We start from the raw sequence: 22181 nt of genomic DNA on the forward strand, positions 1-22181 counted from the left end.
TATATGGGATAATCTAAAGCTTATAAACTGTAAGAGGATTGGTAAACAAGAGGGGGCTTCTCACATTGTAACTCTTTTTTTCTCTCTCTCCTCTAAAAGTTTTAGGAATTGGGTAACCACTGTATTGTCACTGTCATCAAGGGATCATCTGAACAATGCATGAGCCAGAATGAGATCAAACACCAGAGGGAGCTATTTCACTTTTTACAATGGGACACAGTATTGTTGTAAGTTGATCCCTTCTACTCGATATTATTTTCACATTGTTACAATAAAAATGATATCTCTACATGCAGATAGTTAGATATAGGGCCTCCATATATTTCATCAACAATCTAATTTTAGAGTTTTGGCTGCTACCGTCAGGAACATACAGAAATTGGCAGCATAATATCATGATTTTGTTGTCGAACACCTATGAATTTCTTCCCAAGCATTATGCAACTCATAAAGCAATTTACCAAACAAAATGATTGTCAATATGTTTATTACTTAAGTACTTAATGAAGGTCTATGACAAGTAGTACAATAAAGATTTCATTGCATTGTATGAATGACCCTTCTTCAATGTGGTTGAGTATTCCACATATCTATCGGGAAATTACTATTGACCTGTCAGGCTGAGATTGAGATTACACAATCATGTAACAGTCATTAGTCAAAAAATGAACAAAAATTAGAATGCGGTGAAAAATGAAGAAGCAGTTTCATAAGAGACATGGAGATTAATAATGTGTTTGATAAACCTGCAATTGATATGAGTCCATAAGACAATCACTGGAATATGTGAAAGTGATTATCATTATTGGCAGCTTCACATATTTTGTTTTAATTTTGTCTCAAATAGTTTATAACCACATGATTGGATATGCCGACAGGATTTTCTTAATTTCTAAATCAATTTAGATTAATGAAATAATATGTACCCCCCCATGATAAACATTCTTGAGGTGACATTCTTCTGTGAGAGCGGTGCAAAATGAGTTGGGCTATTATGTTTTGTATATTGATTGAATCTGATAGTTGCACACTTGGGCAATGAAAAAAAAACTTTCTTTGTCATATTTACCGTGTTTACACATTGACTCGGCTCGGGTGTTGAATCCGCAAGCCGGGTTGAACACTGCTAAGAAGGGATCAGAGATCGCGTTTATACGTACATATAAAAAGGCGAGTTCAACACGGCTCGCGGATCTCGAACGGAAGAAGAATTATGACGTCGCAAATTAAACGCGGGAAATTCACCGCCGGAATCGAATCTTGTCCGTGCGAACAACAACAATGCCAAAAGTGAAAGCGCGCGCAGTGACCTGGTCAAGAGAGTTCGACACGGCTTTCTGTTTACACACGAAAAAATTGCCGAGTCTGACTCGGCTCGCGGGTTGAAACCTACGATTTTGGCGGATCAAAAAAGCCGTGTTCGACACGGCTCGCGGATCACACTGATCGCGTTTACACAGCATAAAATTGCCGTGTTGAGCACGGCTCGCGTGTCGAACCCCCGAGCCGTGTCACTGTGTAAACACGGTATATATCATTAGAGATCTACATCTTGTAGAGTTCTGGGCCCCGGCTTACAAAGAGTTGCGACTGATCCAATCAACCACAACTATGGATGGCCGGCAACAACATCTAAAATGCAAATTTGTTCAAAATATTTTCTAGATATGATGTATATTCATACATTCATCGTTCTTTTGAAGAATCAGTGTGATTCTCTTGAGAAAAAATTATGGTATGGATGGATTTGCATACAGTTGAGTTTTATCGCAACTCTTTGTAAGACGGGGCCCTGGTATGAATAATCGTAATGAAAAATAAAAACTAGCTAACAGTAAATTCTCATCAACACAGATAGATTCACAAGGGCAAGTGTAAATCTATAATGGATTTGAGAAATTCCCATCTCCTAAACCATGGATTAGGACAGTACATGTAGGTCCATTTCTGAACCTACCATAATCTGTGATAGTTTCTACAGCTTGAATCAATTTCCACAGACATTTTTAAAAGGATCTTTGAAACATTGATCACTGATTTAACTTCTGATTGGGATAATTTCTAACTTAATTTTAGCTTTTGAATAAATACACAGAAAATTAATTCAACAGTATGAAGCTTTGAAACATGTGGGTGTCAGGTACAAAAAAAAGTACCATTGATTTGGACCTACTATCCTTTTGATGATCAAGGGCAATTTAAATGGTTAAATGGTTTCCTTTCTACCTTGTTTACTTCTAGGAATGACAGCATATTTCAATGCATCAGAAATCCTCAAAACCACGCCAAGCATCCGCTCACATGCACGATCATTTCCTCATTTTTTTTTAAACAACATCATAAAAAAACAAGCTATAGAATATATGAGGAAAGCAGAGGCATAAAGTCTATAAGGCTGGTAATAAATGAGTTACATAAATATGAATGTAGCTGGAGGGACATGCATGATTTCAGCAAATGAATTATAAATACAAACCCTGATTGTAAGGTCACTCACATGAAAACCTTGAAAGTCATCAAAATATTAACATAATTCTATTCCTAAATACACAAGTTATTTGTTTCTGAAATTCTCACTTTGTACTTTGATAGCTAATGAACATTGTTGTGACCCCCCCATACACTGCCTACAAATTGAAATGTGCAAGTATTATTAGGGGGGGGCATGTCTGCACACCTTAAATTTAACTTTAAAGGTAAATTCCAGTTCTGGTAACGATCTCAAAATGACTTTTTACAGAATCCAATATAATGACCACCCAAGTGTCTGTTTGTATGAATGAAAAATATGTGCCAAAGGATTCTGGAAGAAATTGTGTAATTGCTGAGAAATAAGCAAAATAAGCGCGGATTCGGTCACTTCCATCGGGTCTTTATTCCAGCAATAATAATACACTATCCCACGTGTGACTATCTGTGTTGCAGATCTTCAGTGTGATCGTATTTCAGCTTAGATTTCATGATTTCACAAAGTTCAGTTTATGTAACTGTACCAGATCTAGATCCACGATGATATAGTCATACTTAACCTTGGTTTTACAGACTTTCTCACGAAATTAATGTTTTACTGCAATTACTATCATTTAGCTTTAAGATTAAACCTGAATTTCTTTTTATTCCACAAAAAACAGTTGATAATGTTCCTTATATTCTGATGAGTACATGTGCCAAAATATTTCACAAAAATTGGAGAGAGATACATGATTATCTTGGAAAAACCTCGGCCAGTCATTTTCAGATTGAGCAAAAAAGTGCTGCCCCTGGCAGGTGTTTCATAAAGCTGTTTGTAAGTTAAGAGCGAGTTTAAGAACGACTGGTGATCCTTTCCAAACGTGCTAAACCATCGCCTATGGTGGTATACCATTTATCAAAAGAAAGGATCACCAGTCGTTCTTATCTTACGAACAGCTTTATGAAATGTAATACCCACCAGGCCTGCACACCTATTAACTTTTACACATGATTCTGAGATTTTGATGAGAAAGGCTGCTTTTTGAGGCAGTCGCACGAAATGCCCAAAATTCATTATTTTCCCACCATTTTTAGTTGGATTTTTTAATGAATATTTGTCTGTGTTGCGCATGTACAGTCTGTCAGTCATCACATATCTTCTTTTGGTAGAATCACGCAGATATGCGTATGCGCAGACAAGGGGCCTTGCGCAGACTAGTGGTACCTTACATACAGTATGTTGATTAACACCATTCACGTAGTATTCATATCTTGTTGTAGCTAATTATCAAGATTCATCTTTGCGTGACAATGGTCGATATAAATCAAAAGAAATACTTGATTTGCTGTTATTCTTTATCTCTCACTATAACTTGACACTCCAAACATTATTGAAACTGAGAGCTTCCTACCTATAATACAGGATATGATTCTTTAAATACAGCCATGATTTTGTTTTGTTTAGAATGATTGGAGGACTGTTTTAAGAACACATTCTCATCTACTTTCTAAAACCAGTTTAGTGAGGACCTGTTTAATGGTGAAAGTGGTCTCAGAAGTGATCTTGAGTAATCTTAAAAATCAGTTAGGAGACAGGGCACTGGGAACAGATTTTTGTTTACATGGGGTGCTGATGTAAATTTGAAAAGCCAAAAGAAAAAAGAGAATTCAATACAAAATGGTCATTTTGGTCCTAATAAAAATCCAGGGGGAAAAGGATTTCACTACAAAATGAAGGACATTTTGGTCTAGAGAAATTTGACAAGCAAAAAAAAAGGATTCACTACAAAATAGAGAAATTTGACAAGTAAAAAAATAAGAATTTCACTACAAAATGAAGGTCATTTTGGTCCAGAGAATTTTGACAAGCAAAAAAAGGGGGGACCTATGAAAATGTAGGTAATTTTGGTTACATATCTCCATTTGTCACACCTACCAGGATTCAATGGGGTGATGTCTGTGGAGAATAATATATGCAGCACCCCCGCTTCCCAGGGCCAGGAGATCCACCTTGCAGTGTAGCGCATGACAACAGAACTCTTCTTCGGGAAGCAGACTTCACCCAGAAATGCACTGCCAATTTCAGATTTTGCACAAACATTTGACCCCACTATAAAGTGTTCCCATTTAAAAAAAAATGCTTTTTTAAACCAGTTTATAAGAGATTGTGATAAGAACACTAACAAAGCAGTCTTCTCAACTGGTTTTGAAGTTTAGATGAAACTACATGTAGTTCAGGGAATTAGATGAGAACATGACCTAAAATATGAGTTTCAGAGGTATTAAACCAAAATAATGAATGTATTTTTACTTCAATGAGAGCTCTACATCCCTAATGCATTTGAGCTCTGATGCCTCTGATGTGAACAAAAAGTACTATGAACTCAACAAACACACCAAATTACAACTAGCCACTGAAATATTTAAAAATGCATCCTTTCGGGGGGGGGGGGGGGTAACAGATTCGAATCAGGCTGATTTTCTATTTCATTTGAGGGTACCCTTTTTAGTGCAAAGGGCTGTAATCCACTGTACTGTTGTTATCATTTTATCATTTTCTTTCGTTCAATTTACATGCATCTTTCACATTGTACGATTTCAAATCTGTTCATATTTCTGTATAAGGGTGTGATCACTATCATGATGCTTACCGAGCTTGTCAGAGAACAATATAAATCCCTAAAACCCTAAAAAAATATATATTGTTCTCTTTCATTGTTGAGTTGTCAAGGACAGTGGTCATTTGTTGTATGCATTACCTCACAAAAGGAGGATTGTAGCATCGAAATATAGGCCTTGAATAACTTGAGGCACAAGCCCTTGGTTTGTAAACAGTAGAACACACCAATGTGTTTTCAAGCCTTGCTGGGGCTGCATGGGTTGGCATTTAGAATTCTTGTATTGCAATGCATTGCGGAACAGAATTAAAGTGGCATTCTGTCATTACTGTGATAAACAAAACAATTTTTATCATTGTTTTGATCAATTCATCATGTTTCTCATATGATTATTGTCTTAAATTGTGAATATGCAGGGCTCTACATTAGCAGTGGCCCGGTGGCCCAGGGCAACCAAAAATCAGTCGGGCCACAAAAATTCTGTAAAAGCCAACACTTGTTTGCCCATTTGGGCTCCCAAAGTTTTGATAAATTCTGTTGTTTTCTATTGTTTTAGGGCCATTAAATTTGCATTTCGGGCCACCAAGAATATGAAATTGATGATATTGGTGGACCAATCAGGCCACCAAGAAAAAAAGTTAGTGTGGAGCCTTGGAATATGAAATTCTTTTATTTCTGTAACTGTACTTAGAAGAGCGATAATGTCACAACACCAACACCAGATTTTAACACTGTACTTGAAATCGCCCATTGTGTATCACGTGCCATGACTTGCGAGAGCAAATCATTAGTTTTGGCTAGACTTGTCTTCGGACCCACACACTGGTTGAAGCATCTACACTGGTCTGTGCCTTAGGAATATGCCTCAATCAAAAGTCCAGAGATTTGTGTCATAATAAATTTAGTGTTTACACCAATATCTCAAGGATCAAAATATAAAGCTATGGTCACTCATGCATGTGTCTGTGCCATGATCCAATACTAAATAATACACAATCTCCCCGTTTAAGCACACAATAACCTTGGCACCATACAGCCCATATTTTGACTGATCAAAACAAATTGTATAATGTGTAGTTGTCAACTGCCTAATATATTTGGTCATTTTCAAACGTGAGTGACACGACAATCGGAGAGGTTTAAGGGCTCATATCTTCAAACTTAAAGGTTATGAATCAATCATGACTACTATATTATATACAATGTAGGACTGGCATGGGCCACTACCAGTTTGATTTGAATTCAACAATTTTGTTTAGTAGATATGATTAAAAAACGGTGCGTGAGTGACACGACAAATTTTGGACATGGGTTTCTGACCACTAACACATATGGTTGGATTCGTGCCCAAGTAGTTGTCATGGAGTACTGTGAGTACCAGTAAATGGACATAAATAGTGTACCTATCTAACACATATAGCCAAAATCAATCAAACCTTCTCTATGGAAAATGGTACCCTCCTATATACTGTGAGTGACACGACATCCAAAACGTGAGTGACACGACAAGTGCAAAAATACAACATTTATCTCAACATTGAAAGTATTTTTTGCATGATGTAGAAGAGTAAAATACCATTAACCAAAAAACAAGCTTAATTACATAATAACTGCTTTCTTTTAAGTTCATAAAATGTCATCCTGATGTTTGATTCTTGGTTTATGGTCATATTTGCCCATCAACTCACATTCCCTATACCATACCACATTGTCACACTAGGGCTTCTACCACTCTCCTCTTTAGAGGAGGAGGGGGCACTTGAAGGAGGTGTTATGAGGTCTTGGCATTGACATCAACTCAAACATTCTTTTTGTGGCCTGATATCATTCAAAACTTTAACTCTTTCTCCCTATCTGTATATGAAAGTTTACAGGTTTATACAATTCAGCATCCACAACGGATGGAATAATTTTCCTTGTAAGAAAGGTATTCTCAATAGTCACTCACATCATCTGGCATGGTCTGGAAGCCAATTATGTCATGTATGACTCCCTTTTCTTGAAATATTGGATTAGGATATTATCCTCCTTTAATATTTTTATAGGCATTGTCCAAATAGGACATGGCAGTTTAAATGTCTTTTTTAGTACCAAACCACAATCACGTTGCTGCACACTTCAGATGGACTATCAGCAAATCGCCTTGAGAAAATTGGAAATTCAACTCAACAAGCGTAGGTTTTCTCGTGAACAATGCTTGTATGTGGACCCTCCCAAGGCAGTACATGTAGGCACTGTACCAAAATTCAGAGCTATGCTTTTTGCTGGAATTTGTAAGTGCCTTTTCATTGCTAATTATTTGATCATATACCATACCACGGGAATCCAGGGAAAGCCACAAGGTGAAAGACGCAGTCAGTACCTGATTCTTGCAGTCTGCTACTATTACATTTATAACAACTACAAGTCATTAGCCTTTCCTTTTCTAAGCCTTGGATGTCACACTAAAATCCAATTCAACATCCCAACCAGGCTCCCTTTACACCTCAATAGCTTTTTCCCCTCGAGGTCCAGCTCTGTTCTTATCAGGGTAACCCCCCCCCAAAAAAAAAAAATTGATCTACTGGTACATGGCAACCCATCCAAAGTTGCTCAAATCAAAATGCGGTCTCGGTTGGGACTTGTTGGGACCTACATGAACATGCATCATTTTGTTGTAATGAATATGTGTAAATGCAAATCTGCTCTGAACACACATCGGCCCACTTATGGTAGTTTGCTGTTCAGACCCTACATGTAGTTAATCACTAGCGGTATGAATGGTGGCCGAACAAATGATTTTGAACTTGGCATGTAGCTGCTTCAAGCAATATCCATAATGTTCTATCAAATCTCAGTACATTCTCACCTGAAATGTTTGTTTTCTTGCAAATTTGTTTATTTCATGTCCTGGAATACAAGCTTTATGGCAAATGAAAAGGTTGATTTAATCAATAAGAAGGGAAAGAAAAATATTTTCTTTTCCGAATTTGAAAAAATGTTTGGTGTTCATGGTGATCTCTATCTCATACATTACTATACCACTAAAATTTCTGCAAATTTCAAAATAAGATTCCTGACTTTTCTAGCTTTCTTAATGAGTATAACAAAGAAATAACATTGCTAAAAAGAAAGGTGAACTTTCTGCTCATTTCTGTAAATGGAGACAGAGAATGTTCAAGTCATACCTGTATGACTTGAACCATCACCATCACCAACCCTTTATGCATTGTAAATATGTCCATTGCTTAAGTATAGTGTTTTTTCTCTTGATATATTCATAATTTTGTGTTGATTATGTTGTTATATTCTTAATCACAGTACATTCACCAAAATATGAATTAGGATCCGAGTCTTCACAGCAATGGAAAATTGTCAGGATTTTTTAAACCAAGGCAGTCATGGAGAGGAGAGAAAATAGATGAACTCAATGTCAAATTCAATATTTCCATAAAAAGGAGTAAAATTAGGAAGATGGAGGAAATTATTAGCCTAAAATAGGCCTAAATGATGTCAGGAACAACATTTTGACTGTATCCCTGGTAAAACGCTTCAAAAATTACTGGATGTCCTTTTTTATACACAATGTAATACCGTGAGTGACACGACATTTTGTGAGTGACACGACATTGTGAGTGACACGACACAACTTTGACAGTTAATTTTAGCTTTACCTTAACACATTGGACCAAGTTACTTTATATACAATAAGGTACAGATAAACTGTATTTGCTCCAGTACTGGGATAAATTAATTTTCAGAATACACAGCTCTAGAAAACTTTTTGCATTTAAAACGTGAGTGACACGACAACCAGTTTTGAAAACTTCGAAACCCAATTTTTTTCAGAAAAACACTTCACAGATTTTTTTTTTGCTTTTTAGGAGTTAGATACAATACACAGCTTGTATCTTGCCAACAAATGTGCTTCTAATACAAATTTTATATTGTGATAGGCAATATGTGAATTTTAATGCAAAAATCAACATTTTGTAACATTTAATTTCCCTTGCATAAAATTCACTGTATCTCAAGACATAATTAATAATTTTATGTAAATGTAATGGAAAAATATACTTTAAGATGTCTAGTTTCAAAAAATATTGAAGCCTAATGATTTCTAGCAAGTTTTAATTTTCACCCCCATGTCCACTTTTGTTTGAAAATGACCATTTATAGTTGCCAAATGCCTCTTTCACAAACCCCACACGATATGAATAGGCCCAACATATTACACACTTAAATAGACTAGCTTAAATTCTCACAACTTAAATAGGTTTTGTGGGTTCATCTTATTCCCTGAGCAGCACAACTCATATGATATACATGTAAGGCGTACAATCCAAAGTCTCAATTGTAAATTTATTTTGAATAATTTTGTGAATCGAACCTGCATAACCATTAGAGTAATGACAAAATTGTGCAAAATAGATGTTCCTGAATTAAATACAACTTTGTAAAAGGTAATTCCTTTTTTTTTATTCTTTGGTCCTTTTCTACTGCTTACCTGACTTTTCTGCTCTCTTTTATTGCAGGTCAGTCTCAATTTAGTAATGTCATGTATAAAAATAGACTATTGCCTCATAAACAGAGGAGAGGTTCTTTCTGTTACAGTAAAAAGCAAATTCATTGTAAGACTATTTAAGTCCTTATAGATAAAGTATGAATTGTCCTTTACCTACAGTAGGCTACAAAAACACTTTTAGACTCTTATGACTCTTAACAGAACACAAACCAAACTTGGTGTGTGGTAATGACACTGCATGTTGACATGTTAAGAATCAAACCTCAACGACTCATCAAGCGGTAGACCAATAAACAAAAAATTACTATATTATTGTTAAACCAACTTTACTGTGTGGTCTAGTGTTTGACAAGCAATTAAATTTGGATTCAGTAGTAGTTCATTTCCGCATACTTATTACAATGCAATATTTACAAGGTAGTGATTACCAAAATTTGTATTAAAATCATGGAGCTAGTGCCAATATTCAATTAAAATCCAAATCAGAAAAATCAATATTGCAATCAATATTTCACTTTGATGATATAAAACCGTAATAGTTAACTTTGGTACTCAAATTCATAAGTATTTTCTAACCTTGTACATTGTATTTCAGTTTCCTCTAGAGGAAACTTAATATTTTGGATGTATTTGTAGGAGTAGGTTTTTACACGAATACCCTGAACTGCACAAAATCAAAATGTAACATTTTTGGTACTAATATGTATATTTTGTTTCACTTTCTTTTGCCATGACAATTTGACTTTACAAGGCTTTTCAAGATGAACTTTTGGTTTGAAATTGGCCTACCAAACTAAAACAACTTATTATTGATATTATTGAAATTCAGTGAAGATGTTTAATACTTGAAGCATTGAATCAAACTCTTAATTACAAGTTTACAATCAGACAAATCATTGTTTGATGTTTAGACACTTTTTATGAAAGCACTATTATCATCTGTCTTGCTAATCATTTGTCTTCAACATAAATCAATATCATTCAAGGGGAAGGGATATTTATTGTAAAAGAAGTAGATTTACATGTATTCTGCTCTTTCTATATATTTGTCTTCTGACTATTTACCGGGTAAGAATCTGAACTTTTAAAGGGAGAGTGAACTGTGTATGGTCTCTCATTGACTGTGTGTTATATAAATACATAGTCTTAAAATATGTTTTCAGATATCTACTAATACTAAAGAGAATAACTTGACCTATAATTGTGTTTGTATAGAGAAACTAAAATGTTTTGAGAGGAAAATTAATCGTTTTGCTACTTGTTAACATAATTATTGTGGTATATAAATGTATTGAGTAATTAATTAGCATGTTATCATTTAAGTGGGTCTACATCACGAGACTACACTAGCTTTAAGGGTCAGGAAAGTGGCCATGTATGAGTAGTGAAGACTTGAGATGGCACTATTGTTTCGTATCTGCTTTAAGAACATACTAATTATAATTTGTGTTTAGGACATTGCACTATTCATGTATTAACTGTTTCGATCACTCAATTCATCATGGATAGTTATGGTAGTCTTGCACAATGCAAAATGGAATGAGGGCTGGTTGAGGAAACTTTAAAGCAGCATGTCACAAGAGGTTTATTAGAGGAGTCAAGAGGACAATCCTCCATTTATTTCTCGTGCTATGATCCCTCATACAAAGTGATTAATTTATTATGTCTATATATCTGTATTTCTTGGCATGTGATTCTGATTCAACATTTTATATAAAAGCTCTTTTTTTATATCATCCAAGGTTTAGGAGCTTTTGCTTGAAAGCGCAGCTGGAAAACCTTTTATCTTATCCTGTTCTTTGTTCACACTCTCTCTGCAAGGCCATCCTGTAGGGTTCACATCGATCTAGGGTGTTCATAACAGTACCATACCAGTACAAAGTCAAAGTGACACTTCTTTGTTTATCTTTCACAAAGCTTTATAAAAGTCATGCATGACATAACAATCGGCATATCATGGTGACATGTGTGAAAGTTTATCTTTTTACAAAAGTTTGATTGTACTAAAGAAAATGTTCCCAAAATCCTCCAAAAGGTAATAGTGTCAATTGATCAAAATCATAAGTTTTTAAATATGTTAATATGCCAAAGTTCATACTTCTAATGATATGCTTTGTGTAATTGCGTAATTGCATAGATCCTACCAGTAAGATCCATAGTAATTCCAACAAATATATCAAGTATTGTAAAGTTGTGCTACATGTAGTTGCTTGCTCAAAAGCTGGCTCCCTTTGAGCACAAGATGGCGCTAGAGCATTCAAGTCATCAGATAACTGACACATGCATGCATACGGAATGAGCCATTCCAACACTAAATTAAGATAACAGATACATGTATATCAAAAGTAGTGTCTTTTAAAAGGATTTCCGTATGTCTCTAATCTTATCCTCTAACCTTAGTTTAGAATATCCTTTTTCTCTTGAGGAAGGTTGATTGTACTCTTTCAAACTTGGGGGAATTGAACCTTTTAAAGGTAAAAGAAAGCAGTTGCAGAAAACAATCATTTCATAAGAATTTTTTTAATATCAAGGTTAAGTGCCCCCAAATTTATCCTCCCTCTAGTTCTGGTACACTGAATTAAACTAATATCGTTCTGAAATAATGAAATCCTTGCTAAAAAAAATGATAATTCTGATGATCACTAACACAAAAAGACATATGTGGGACTGACAATATATTAATATTGTTTGAAAAATACCTAACATTTTATGGAATTCCAGACTTCTTTTGCTCATTTTTCAGCAAATTACTTTTCTTCTTCCAGAGCAATTTGGCACATATTTTTTTATTTATACATACAAACACTTTGGTGATCATTTTATTGGATACTGTTCGAACTCATTTTACCACCATTTAATACCACAACTGGTGGGTGTTTCATAAAGCTGTTCGTAAGATACGAATGACTTTACGCACGACTGGTGATCCTTTCTTGTGCTGTGTGATATCCCTATGTAATTGATTTAGGACCGAAGAACATGTTCCAGTCGTGCGTAAAGTTGTGCGTAACTTTACGAACAGCTTTATGAAACACCCACCTGGTATAATGTAAGAAATAATCTGAGATATCATCAGGTTTCATCTTTGTTGTGGGGATGGTTTATGTAATGACATTCAGTAATATCCTCACAGTCAATGTCCAAACAAGGCATTTAATCTCATTTGATGCTCCTAACCCTGGTGTAGAAATTGATACCATGTGTGGTTCAATTGAGAGATCTCTAAACTGCGTCTCACTGATTAAGCCTTAGCATTCTTGGCAAAAATAATTTCCATATACCTGTAAGATCGCATTGTAGCTCAGAGGATTACTCCCTGTACTTGTAAATAGAAAGTCATAGGTTCCAATTCAAGCCATGCAATTATTTCCTTCAGCAAGAAATTGAGAAACATTGTGCTGCACTCAACCCAGGAGGGGTGAATGGGTACCCGGTAGGATTAATCCTTTGAATGTAATGACTGTTGCTGATGATACAGCAGCTCCAGCAAAAGCGGGGTAATAAAAGTTGTTTGCATCCTCTGGCAAAAAGCTGTATTTAATCCATCTATTATTGTTTATTATTACTCACTTTCCATATTATGATATAATGTAGTCTTGGACTGGGAGAGTGACCAATATCATTGTTTTTTTACTTATTTACTTATTTAATCATTTTTTTTTTGGGGGGGTTACAAAACTAAAGGCAGAGCCTCAATGATATAGATTTGCTTTTTACAAATAATGTAATAATATAATCCGCTTTCATATAGCGCTTAATACATTGAAACGACATGTGTCTAAGGGCTTTACAGATATATTATTACCCCTGTCATCGGATTCAATCAGTCATTACCACACACAATGTATGCACATCCTCCACTCCCTTGGGAGTATTCCAGTCAGTCACAAGTAAGCTACACACAGTACTGGACAAGCTACAATGACTTTTACATTCACCTGGGACGAGAGCGGCAAAAGGAGGATGCACGCCTTGCCAAAGGACGCCAGACCGTGGATTCAAACACATGACCCTCTGTTTACAAGGCGAGAGTCAGAACCACTACACCACGGCTCCTCCACAATGTATATGAGAAGGTAATGATAGAATCTTACCAGGATTGATATGCACATCAAAAATGTAAAATGAGAAATGAATGTTGGGAAAATGAATACCCAATAAATAATGGTTTCTTGAAGTGCTAGAGTACTGTGTTAGTATGGATGTTAGTACTGGTTGTAGAATGCATGAAGTATCATATCTAGCAGAGCAGAACCACATATAATTATCATCATCATCATCATCACATCATCATATCATCATCATCATCATCATCATCATCATCACCATCATCACCATCATCATAATCATCATGAGGTGCGATAGCTCAGTCGGTAGAGTGGGGGATTCGTATTCAGGTGACCCTGGTTCAATTCCCACTTGGTGCGCTAGTGCCCTTTGGTACGGCATTAATCCTCATTACCAGGTCCTTCGAAGAGGACCTTAAGCCGTTGGTCCTCTGGTTGCTTACATACATTCATGCTTTCTGAGCAATCAGGTAAAAAATCCCGACCAATCAATCATCATCTACATTCATCATCATTATTCATTTATGTTACTGAATTAGAAATACTCCCCCCCATTCCCTTCTATCCACTTCCTCCCTCCCCCATCTCTCTCTCCTTCATCCCTCCTTCCTCCCATTCCCTTACACTCCCTGCATCCTTCTTTATTTCTCCCTGCCCCTGCATCATTGTCCTTTAGAAAAAAGTGCACATCCTTCACCACATCCTTGAATGAATTCTCCCTCTTCCTCTCACCCAAACCACTTCCAGATCCTAAACCCTTTCTAAATGCTCATCAAATCAAAATATTTCCCCCAAAAGGGAATAAAATGAATGATCAAACCACTTACCTTCATCTCGCCTTCTTGGTGTATCAGATCCCATGTACTCTCAATGTTTGAAAACGCGTACTTGATATTCTCTTCCACCTTCTCATTGCACTGAAAAATCAAATCAACAGTTGAAATGGCATAATTTACTTAAATATAAGTCAAAAAATACATTTTTCTTCCTCTTCAAAAAATTGTGCACTATTGGTATGTGTCCAGAGGTCAAAACAAATGGCAGATAATTGTAGAATCTGCCCCACAAGGTTGGGAAATGGGATGAGTAACAACACTGCGAGTGTACTTGTACAGCGTCGTGGGTGTGACGTGGTCTAGTGGTTCTGACTCTTGCCTTTGAAACAGAGGGTCGTGGGTTCAAATCGTAGCCATGGCGTGTTTTCCTTCAGCTAGAAATTTATCCACACTGTGCTTCACTCGACCCAGGTGAGGTGAATGGGTACCCGGCAGGAGTAATTCCTTGCATGCACCGATCACCGGTGATGGTAGCTCGAGCTCAAGCCAGGGTAATAATAGCAGCGCATTGTATCCTCTGGCAAAAAGCACTTTATAAATCCAGCTATTACTATTATTATCATTAAATCTGAGTTTATATACAGGAGGTGTCTGATTCAGCCATCCCCCACCAGTCTTCTTAGGTGTTGAAATTGCCCAGTCTTTTTAGGGTTAAGCAATAAAAGAATATTTGTCTCTGAATCTATTTCAATTTGAGTAGAATCACATCTATAGACCTTTCCGATTTTGTCTAAAGCCTTGTGATTAAGTCTGGTTTTGGTCTTATTCAATTTCTTTCATAAACAGTCCATTTTCTATTAACACTTTGTGATCTTTTTGCCACTCTTGCCTAATGATCATTTTGTCTGACACCTACTTGGTTTAACACCAAATAGTCCATATGAATTGAAGTACAGCAAATAAACAACAGATGACATAATGATTACCAAGTTACAAATTGGCCATTAGCTCAATAGAGAAAATTACCATTAGTTTCAGTAATTGGACCAAATGTCAATTCAGACAAACTTGGTTTAGATATCTGGGAATCACACCAACTTCTTTTCAGACCAAGCACATATGAATTGTTATATCAAACCTGGGCTTTTCAAACAGGTATCTGTAAGCTATCCACAAGTTTATCCAGGACTACAAAATGTTATTCATCTATTTATTCATTTGTTTATTTTTATTTTCGGAGGTTTGTTAACCCGGGGTATCCCCATCAGTGAATAAGACATGTGTTTACTAGGGGGCGCTGCACAAGAAAATGTTTTTTGATGCCAAGTCTGATTTTCGTTGTCATTGTCTCATTGTCATTTTTATTGACATTAGCTAAGATGAAATATGACCTTCTTATACTAACTTTTGTTGTTTTTAGCAAGCATATTGATGTGAAGTCTATCGTTTACATCTCTTGGTTTAAGGGTTGTTGTAAATTCACCTTATTCACTGGGCAGAATGTAGCATAAAACATATAAGAGTCAATTGTTGAGTCATTTTCATCCATTTTCAATCTGAAAGGTTATTGTACATTGAAATGAATTCCAACTCTGAATTTTCTTTTGAATGTCAATTCATAAGTTCTATTCAGACATAAAAAAATGCCCACAACAAACCCTTGTATCTCTTTTTTTTTGGGGGGGGGGTCAGATATGGTAACCCACTTTTATAAACCCATCTCAGATAAACAATTATTTCATTGAAGAGGTTCATATGTCTGGGTGAATATTACAATTAAATTTATTCTTTGCACAATAAACAAGAAAAGATGAGAACCTCTAGAGACTTGTGCCTACTATGTTGCTGTAAGCTTCTTCAGACAGAAACTGCTGTGATTAGCCACAGACTAGGTTGCAGCACCAGCAAATTGACAGCCCTAGAAATCACTAATATTGATGATTGACGAATAGTGCAGTGGGTTCTTAACGTGCAAACGTGGTGACTCTCCTCTACACGGGACCTCCATTATACGTCCTATCGAGGGACGGAGTGTTTTCCATTGTGAAATAGCCTGCATCTATGAGACATGGGAGAGACGTTTACACAAACGCACTGACTTCAGTCATCCGACTGGGGTGGACTCGAACCCACGATCTTTGGTTCGACGCGTTACCGACTGAGCCAATGCTCTCTCATTGTAGTAAAGAGTAGGATTGGTGTGAGGAACGACAATAAATTCACTCATTGGATCAGAGTCAATACACATCAAAAGTAGTCTGGAAATTCTACGAATCACGTCATGGACCAAGACAATTTATCAGCAAGGTACAATTCTCTTCACCTGTCAATCTGCTAGTGCCGCAACCTCATACCTGAACAATCACCTTAGTTGTTGACTAAAAAAGCCAACAGCAACACAGAAGTCAAACTTCTCATGAAGTAGTTACCTAATTTCCTTGATTGTCTAAAGAAGAAATTGTATATATTAAATGATATCACTGTTCACAATTGTGCAGAGGAAAATTATGACATCAAATTTTGTGCTACTTTTAACAGAACAGGAACGATGAACAGCTTTTTGTAGCCAGGTAGCAAAAAATGTCTCCCATTTTGTCAACATTTCTTTTTCTGCCACCTCATACCCCACAGATTTTGTGCAAAATCAGATTACACACTCAGATTTGTTGAAGTTATGTGATGTGGAATGTCTGAGGGAGTCTTTCAGAGTAGGTTTCATACAGGATGGTGCTTCTTGGAGGTGGTCTTTGGTCCAAGGGAATGGCCATTCTGCTGCCAAGTGTACCTACCTGCTGTGATAGTTTGTGTTCTGCTGGAGGCTTGTCTGCACATATCGTCCTGGCATACAACGTATCTGGATTATCTCTCACCTAGGAATCAAAAGCAGAAAGTTCATTAAGGATCATCAATGGGTTATATATTATTATCAAATGAGAAGCACTCGACTTTCCTTTTTTTTCAGATTTTTTATCGATACAAATCCCAACCCTATCCCCGCTATTTTTATAAGATATGATTTGGAAATTCATTTTCTGAGAGTTCATTCTTTTATTGCAAATGTTCAAGTGAATCCCCTTATAGAGTGCAACAGATCCTCTCAATTCAATTTAAAAAGAAAAAAAATGACCCTTTTTATCATGACTTTGGTTGACTTTCTCCCATGCTTAATCTTGAATATATTACATTTTACAAATTGTCCTACGTCTCACAACATCCAAAGTGACATCTAAACCCACACGTAACCCTCATCAAGATCCTATTCCTAATTTGGGAGCCCCACCGTGAAACCAACAGCCTAAATTACCCATCAGTCATTATGATTTTACAGCAGGCATTTTGGGGTCAGGAATCCACAGCACTTAGCTTTGCACAGCTAAATATGAATATGGGAATATTAGCTAAGTTATACAATTAATGAATGTTCATTTATGAAGTTTACTCATCTGGTATGAGAATATGGGGCTGACTAACAAATGAATGTGTTGCTTCTTATGGGTGATATCTTAAGAAAATCAAAGCCTAACACAGAAGACATTCGAATCATAGCATGATTACATATATCACATGGTTCATGCTCTTAGCTCATGCCTGCACAAAGAGCATGAGTAGAGGATACATTCCATCCATGTTTTTTTTTTCGTTTGATATATCAAATTTGGTGATAATCAGGTGATGATACTGATAGTATTAACACCAATTTGACATAGCACATAGTGCAATTTCTACTCAAGAGCATGTTGTGCTAAACCCTACAGGTTCATGTGCATTGAAGGTATCCTCCAGACCTCATCATCAAGATGTGTCAATGTTTTAATACACTTCTTCAGCAACTATTTAAAAGTAAACTCACATTCTGGGAGAGGAGACAACTAATTGTGAGCTTTTAAATTCTCATCAAACAACCAAACAGGAATAACATTACAGCAAAAAGATCCGCTCCCCAGGATAACTCTCTAATTATTTAAACATCACCATAAAAACAACTGGAATAAATAGTTGCACTGAACTATCTGTAATCCCATACATGCATTTTGGTGTGCAGCACAAATGACCCCAAAATGAAATATTTTTTACTGATAATTTTGGCAAATTCTAAATTCTAAGACCAGATGCATTTTAATCAGCAATGCCAATCTACTTGAGAAAGTTTCTTCCAAAATTGGATCTCATTGCAATAGCTTATCTTGAACACACAACTCACTGTGTTTCTCTCAGAGTCCTGTTCATCATGGATGTCTAAGGCAGCTTCGATGGCATCAAAGAACTCCTCTTCTTTCATGATACTGTGGGGCCCTTCCTGTAAATGCAGAGGAAAAGAGAAGGTAAAAAAAAACCCTTTAAAGCAAATCAATGTAACAAAGTAGCTTAGAATATGACTCCATTGAAAGGGATTAAGCGTGATGACTGGAATACATGAGTAATTAAAACAGCCAGTATGACTGACAGATGAAGCAGAACTTGATAATTCCTGTATCAAGTAAATGAGAATGAAAAGATTTTGGTGGTGAAAGGGTTAAGATTAGCTACTGAACCACAGGGAATATACTGGGAATTACTGAGAGTTAATAATGATAGATTTCAGTTTCAGTTTGGTTTATTTTTCATATATCTCATAAAATATCAAATACATTGTACAAGGAAAGACAGTAAATCATTGATGATAAAATAATACAATACATCACCACAATTCATAATAAATGAGACAAATGTTATACAATTGAATGTTTGGATTTGAGTCAGATATATCAATAAGATGAGAATATGAAGGGCGAACTATTTAAAAGCAGAGCTTGTAATTTATAGTTTCCCTATAAATAAATAAATCATAAGTAATTGTCAACTTGTTTTAATATCAATATGTTACAAGAAAAGAAAAAGATGGTGTTCAGAGTTCTAAAGGCACATCGCGAGAACTTTGCGATCAATTGTAAGTCAATTTTAGGTCCCAAGTGATGCAATTATTTCAAAAATCATGATTGCTGGGTTTTTCTTGAAATAAGAATAATGATTTCTTTTTGTAGCTGAAATTGATTCATCAATCAAACTTTGTACTTAAGATTTAAAATATTTTTTTTTTTTCTTTTCTCTTGCAAATAAGTTTCTTGCAGATTCCGTCATTATTACTGGTAAGATAAAAAGGACCCAATGTTTAACTTGCGGACTACTGGAACTTGGATATCTTTACATCAGCTTTATGAAAATAAGAGATACATTTATTAATAAAGTTAATAAAGTTGATAAATAATAGCAGAAAAATAATTAAAATTATTGGTGAGGATTTGAGGAAAATCCATTAAATATCAAGTAAGCTATTAGAATTTTAAGTTTTGGATTTGTGACGTCATAAACGAGCAGCTGCCCCATATGTAATATAAGATGCATATATTTTAATTTTTAATGGTTTGTGATGACTTATTTTTGTTTTCATTTTAGGAACAGGTGTAAAATTATTTGTCTATTGATATACTGAAGGTACAGTCCATTTGCAATTTTTTGAGAAAACAACATTTCAATGATTTTTACCATTCAATATGTTGGAAAGCTGCTCGCAAATGACGTCACAAATCTAAAAATCAAAATTGTAATAACTTTTTTATTCTTTGATAGATTTTTCTCAAACCTTCGCCAATATTTTTTCTTATCGTTTCTGCTATTTTTACAATCAACTTTTTGTCAGAGTGAACTTCCCCTTTAATTTATCATGCATATTGAGATCGAGTCCTTTGATGCTACACATGTATGTTTTTAATACAGCTGACCTAATTCGTAGTTCATGTTATAGTTAGCGTCATGAAAATTAATCAACAATGATGTTAATACCATTGCAACGAGCATTAGTTAATTTTCCTGCGACAAGTGTACATTCATTATGGATTATCTCTTAATATAAAAGCTTTTATATGAAGAACAATGAATGCATGAAATCTGCATGAAATAAGTAATGAGTTTAAACCACAGACTTAAAAAACACCTTTGTGAATTTGGGCCAATGAATAAAATAAGACTGGCGTACCATCTGAGAATTATACCATTTGGTAGAGACCAAGCGGTAACAAACAATAATACGACCTCACAGATCTCACCTCGTAATCAGGGCCCCCTATCCTGGCTTGGTGTTTGCGTTCTGCAAGGACCTGTTTGTACGCCTCTACAGCTCTCTTTCTCCTGTCTTGCTCCTGCGTTCAGATTTAAAAAAAAAAGTTGAAGCATTTTTAAAAATGATTCTCAAAATTCGAATTGTAATTGTAAATACTTTAAGTAAAACTCAAATATTTGCAGTGAGCAATACCTTTGATATAAATTCAATTTACGCATCATCACAGATCCAGGTCTATAATGCAGCAAGTATTGACACAGTATGAATTAATGAAAACTAGATACAATAGAGAATGCTGATAATGGCCAAACAGATAAGCACACATGGGTGTATGTACTTCCACAGCTTGGAAAATAAAACCTCATGGCATGCTTACTTTGTTCGTATTCAGAGCAACTATTCCTTTGTACCTGAATCACATCATACATGACTTCTTATTTATCAAGGAACTTTGTGGAGGTTGGAGGCTTGATCCAAAACACAATTGGATCATGGTGTTTTTGTTTAAAGATGATGAATGAATTATCAGCAATATTAAGCGCTATATATTCAGTCAAGGAATGCACTGTGAATGCCTCTTTATCATCAAGGTAGCTTTATTAAAAACAAAAAGTGAGTTTTGCTGGTTTTCTCTGATTCTGCAAGGTCCAGGGCAGCGTTTCATGAAAGGACTTAGACGATTTATGTCTCATAAAATCCAATTTTATCAAACAGGTACTAAAATAAAAGTGCTTCTCAGCCAATCAAAATCAAGGAAAGTTGTCAGATCTGACAACTTGTTGGACAAAAATGTTGATGAAACGCTCCCAAGAATCAAGTTGTCTATGCTGAAACAGAAAGGCAAGGGGAAAGATGCGACGAGCTTAGATGCCTCTGTGATCAAGTGTGGCATAGGGGTGCACCTTTTGAAAGGAATGTTGGCTGTTTTCTCTGACAAAGTCTGTTTGATCTGACAGTCACCATTGATCAGTGAGAACAGCAAGGCAAGGGGAAAGATGCGATGAGCTATTAAAGATGCCTCTGTGATCAAGTGTGGCATAGGGGTGCACCTTTTGAAAGGAATGTTGGCTGTTTTCTCAGACAAAGTCTGTTTGATCTGACAGTCACCATTGAACAGTCAGAACAGCAAGGCAAGGGGAAAGATGCGATGAGCTATTAAAGATGCCTCTGTGATCAAGTGTGGCATAGGGGTGCACCTTTTGAAAAGAATGTTGGCTGTTTTCTCAGACAGTCTGTTTGATCTGACAGTCACCACTGAACAGTCAGAACAGCAAGGCAAGGGGAAAGATGCGATGAGCTAAGATGCCTCTGTGATCAAGTGTGGCATAGCAGTGCACCTTATGAAAGGGATGTTGGCTATTTTCTCAGACAGAGTCTGTTTTATTTGACAGTCACCATTGAACAGTCAGAAACCTGTGTTTTTCAGTCAATCATAACCAAGGAAGGTCATCCGACAACTTGTCGGATGACAATACTTCCCACGATCTTTTTCTGTGGTTCCCTAGACAACTGCGATTGAGCCACTGTTCTTATAAAACTATATTTTACCAGCCAATGACACATCCTGATTTCATGAACTTTGGACATTATCACATTTTTGAATTCATACATTTTATGGAAAGGGATACTGGTGCATAAAAACAAAGTGCTTTGTATTGAATATTATGT

General features: G+C 35.9%; 1 protein-coding gene across 1 annotated transcript in view; it reads right to left on the reverse strand.

The window, feature by feature from the left end:
• The window catches only part of LOC121415715 (ceramide transfer protein-like), a 64691-nt gene that overhangs the window by 20286 nt on the left and 22224 nt on the right, over positions 1 to 22181 (reverse strand). The window contains exons 6-9 of the mRNA XM_041609036.1: positions 20500 to 20592; positions 18618 to 18713; positions 17206 to 17286; positions 14468 to 14557 (exon numbers count right to left, since the gene is read on the reverse strand). Coding sequence (XP_041464970.1) covers positions 14468 to 14557; positions 17206 to 17286; positions 18618 to 18713; positions 20500 to 20592 — 360 coding nt within the window. The remainder of the gene's footprint in view (positions 1 to 14467; positions 14558 to 17205; positions 17287 to 18617; positions 18714 to 20499; positions 20593 to 22181) is intronic.

Source organism: Lytechinus variegatus, chromosome 5, assembly GCF_018143015.1.
Source record: "Lytechinus variegatus isolate NC3 chromosome 5, Lvar_3.0, whole genome shotgun sequence".
In the NCBI taxonomy this organism is placed as follows: domain Eukaryota; kingdom Metazoa; phylum Echinodermata; class Echinoidea; order Temnopleuroida; family Toxopneustidae; genus Lytechinus; species Lytechinus variegatus.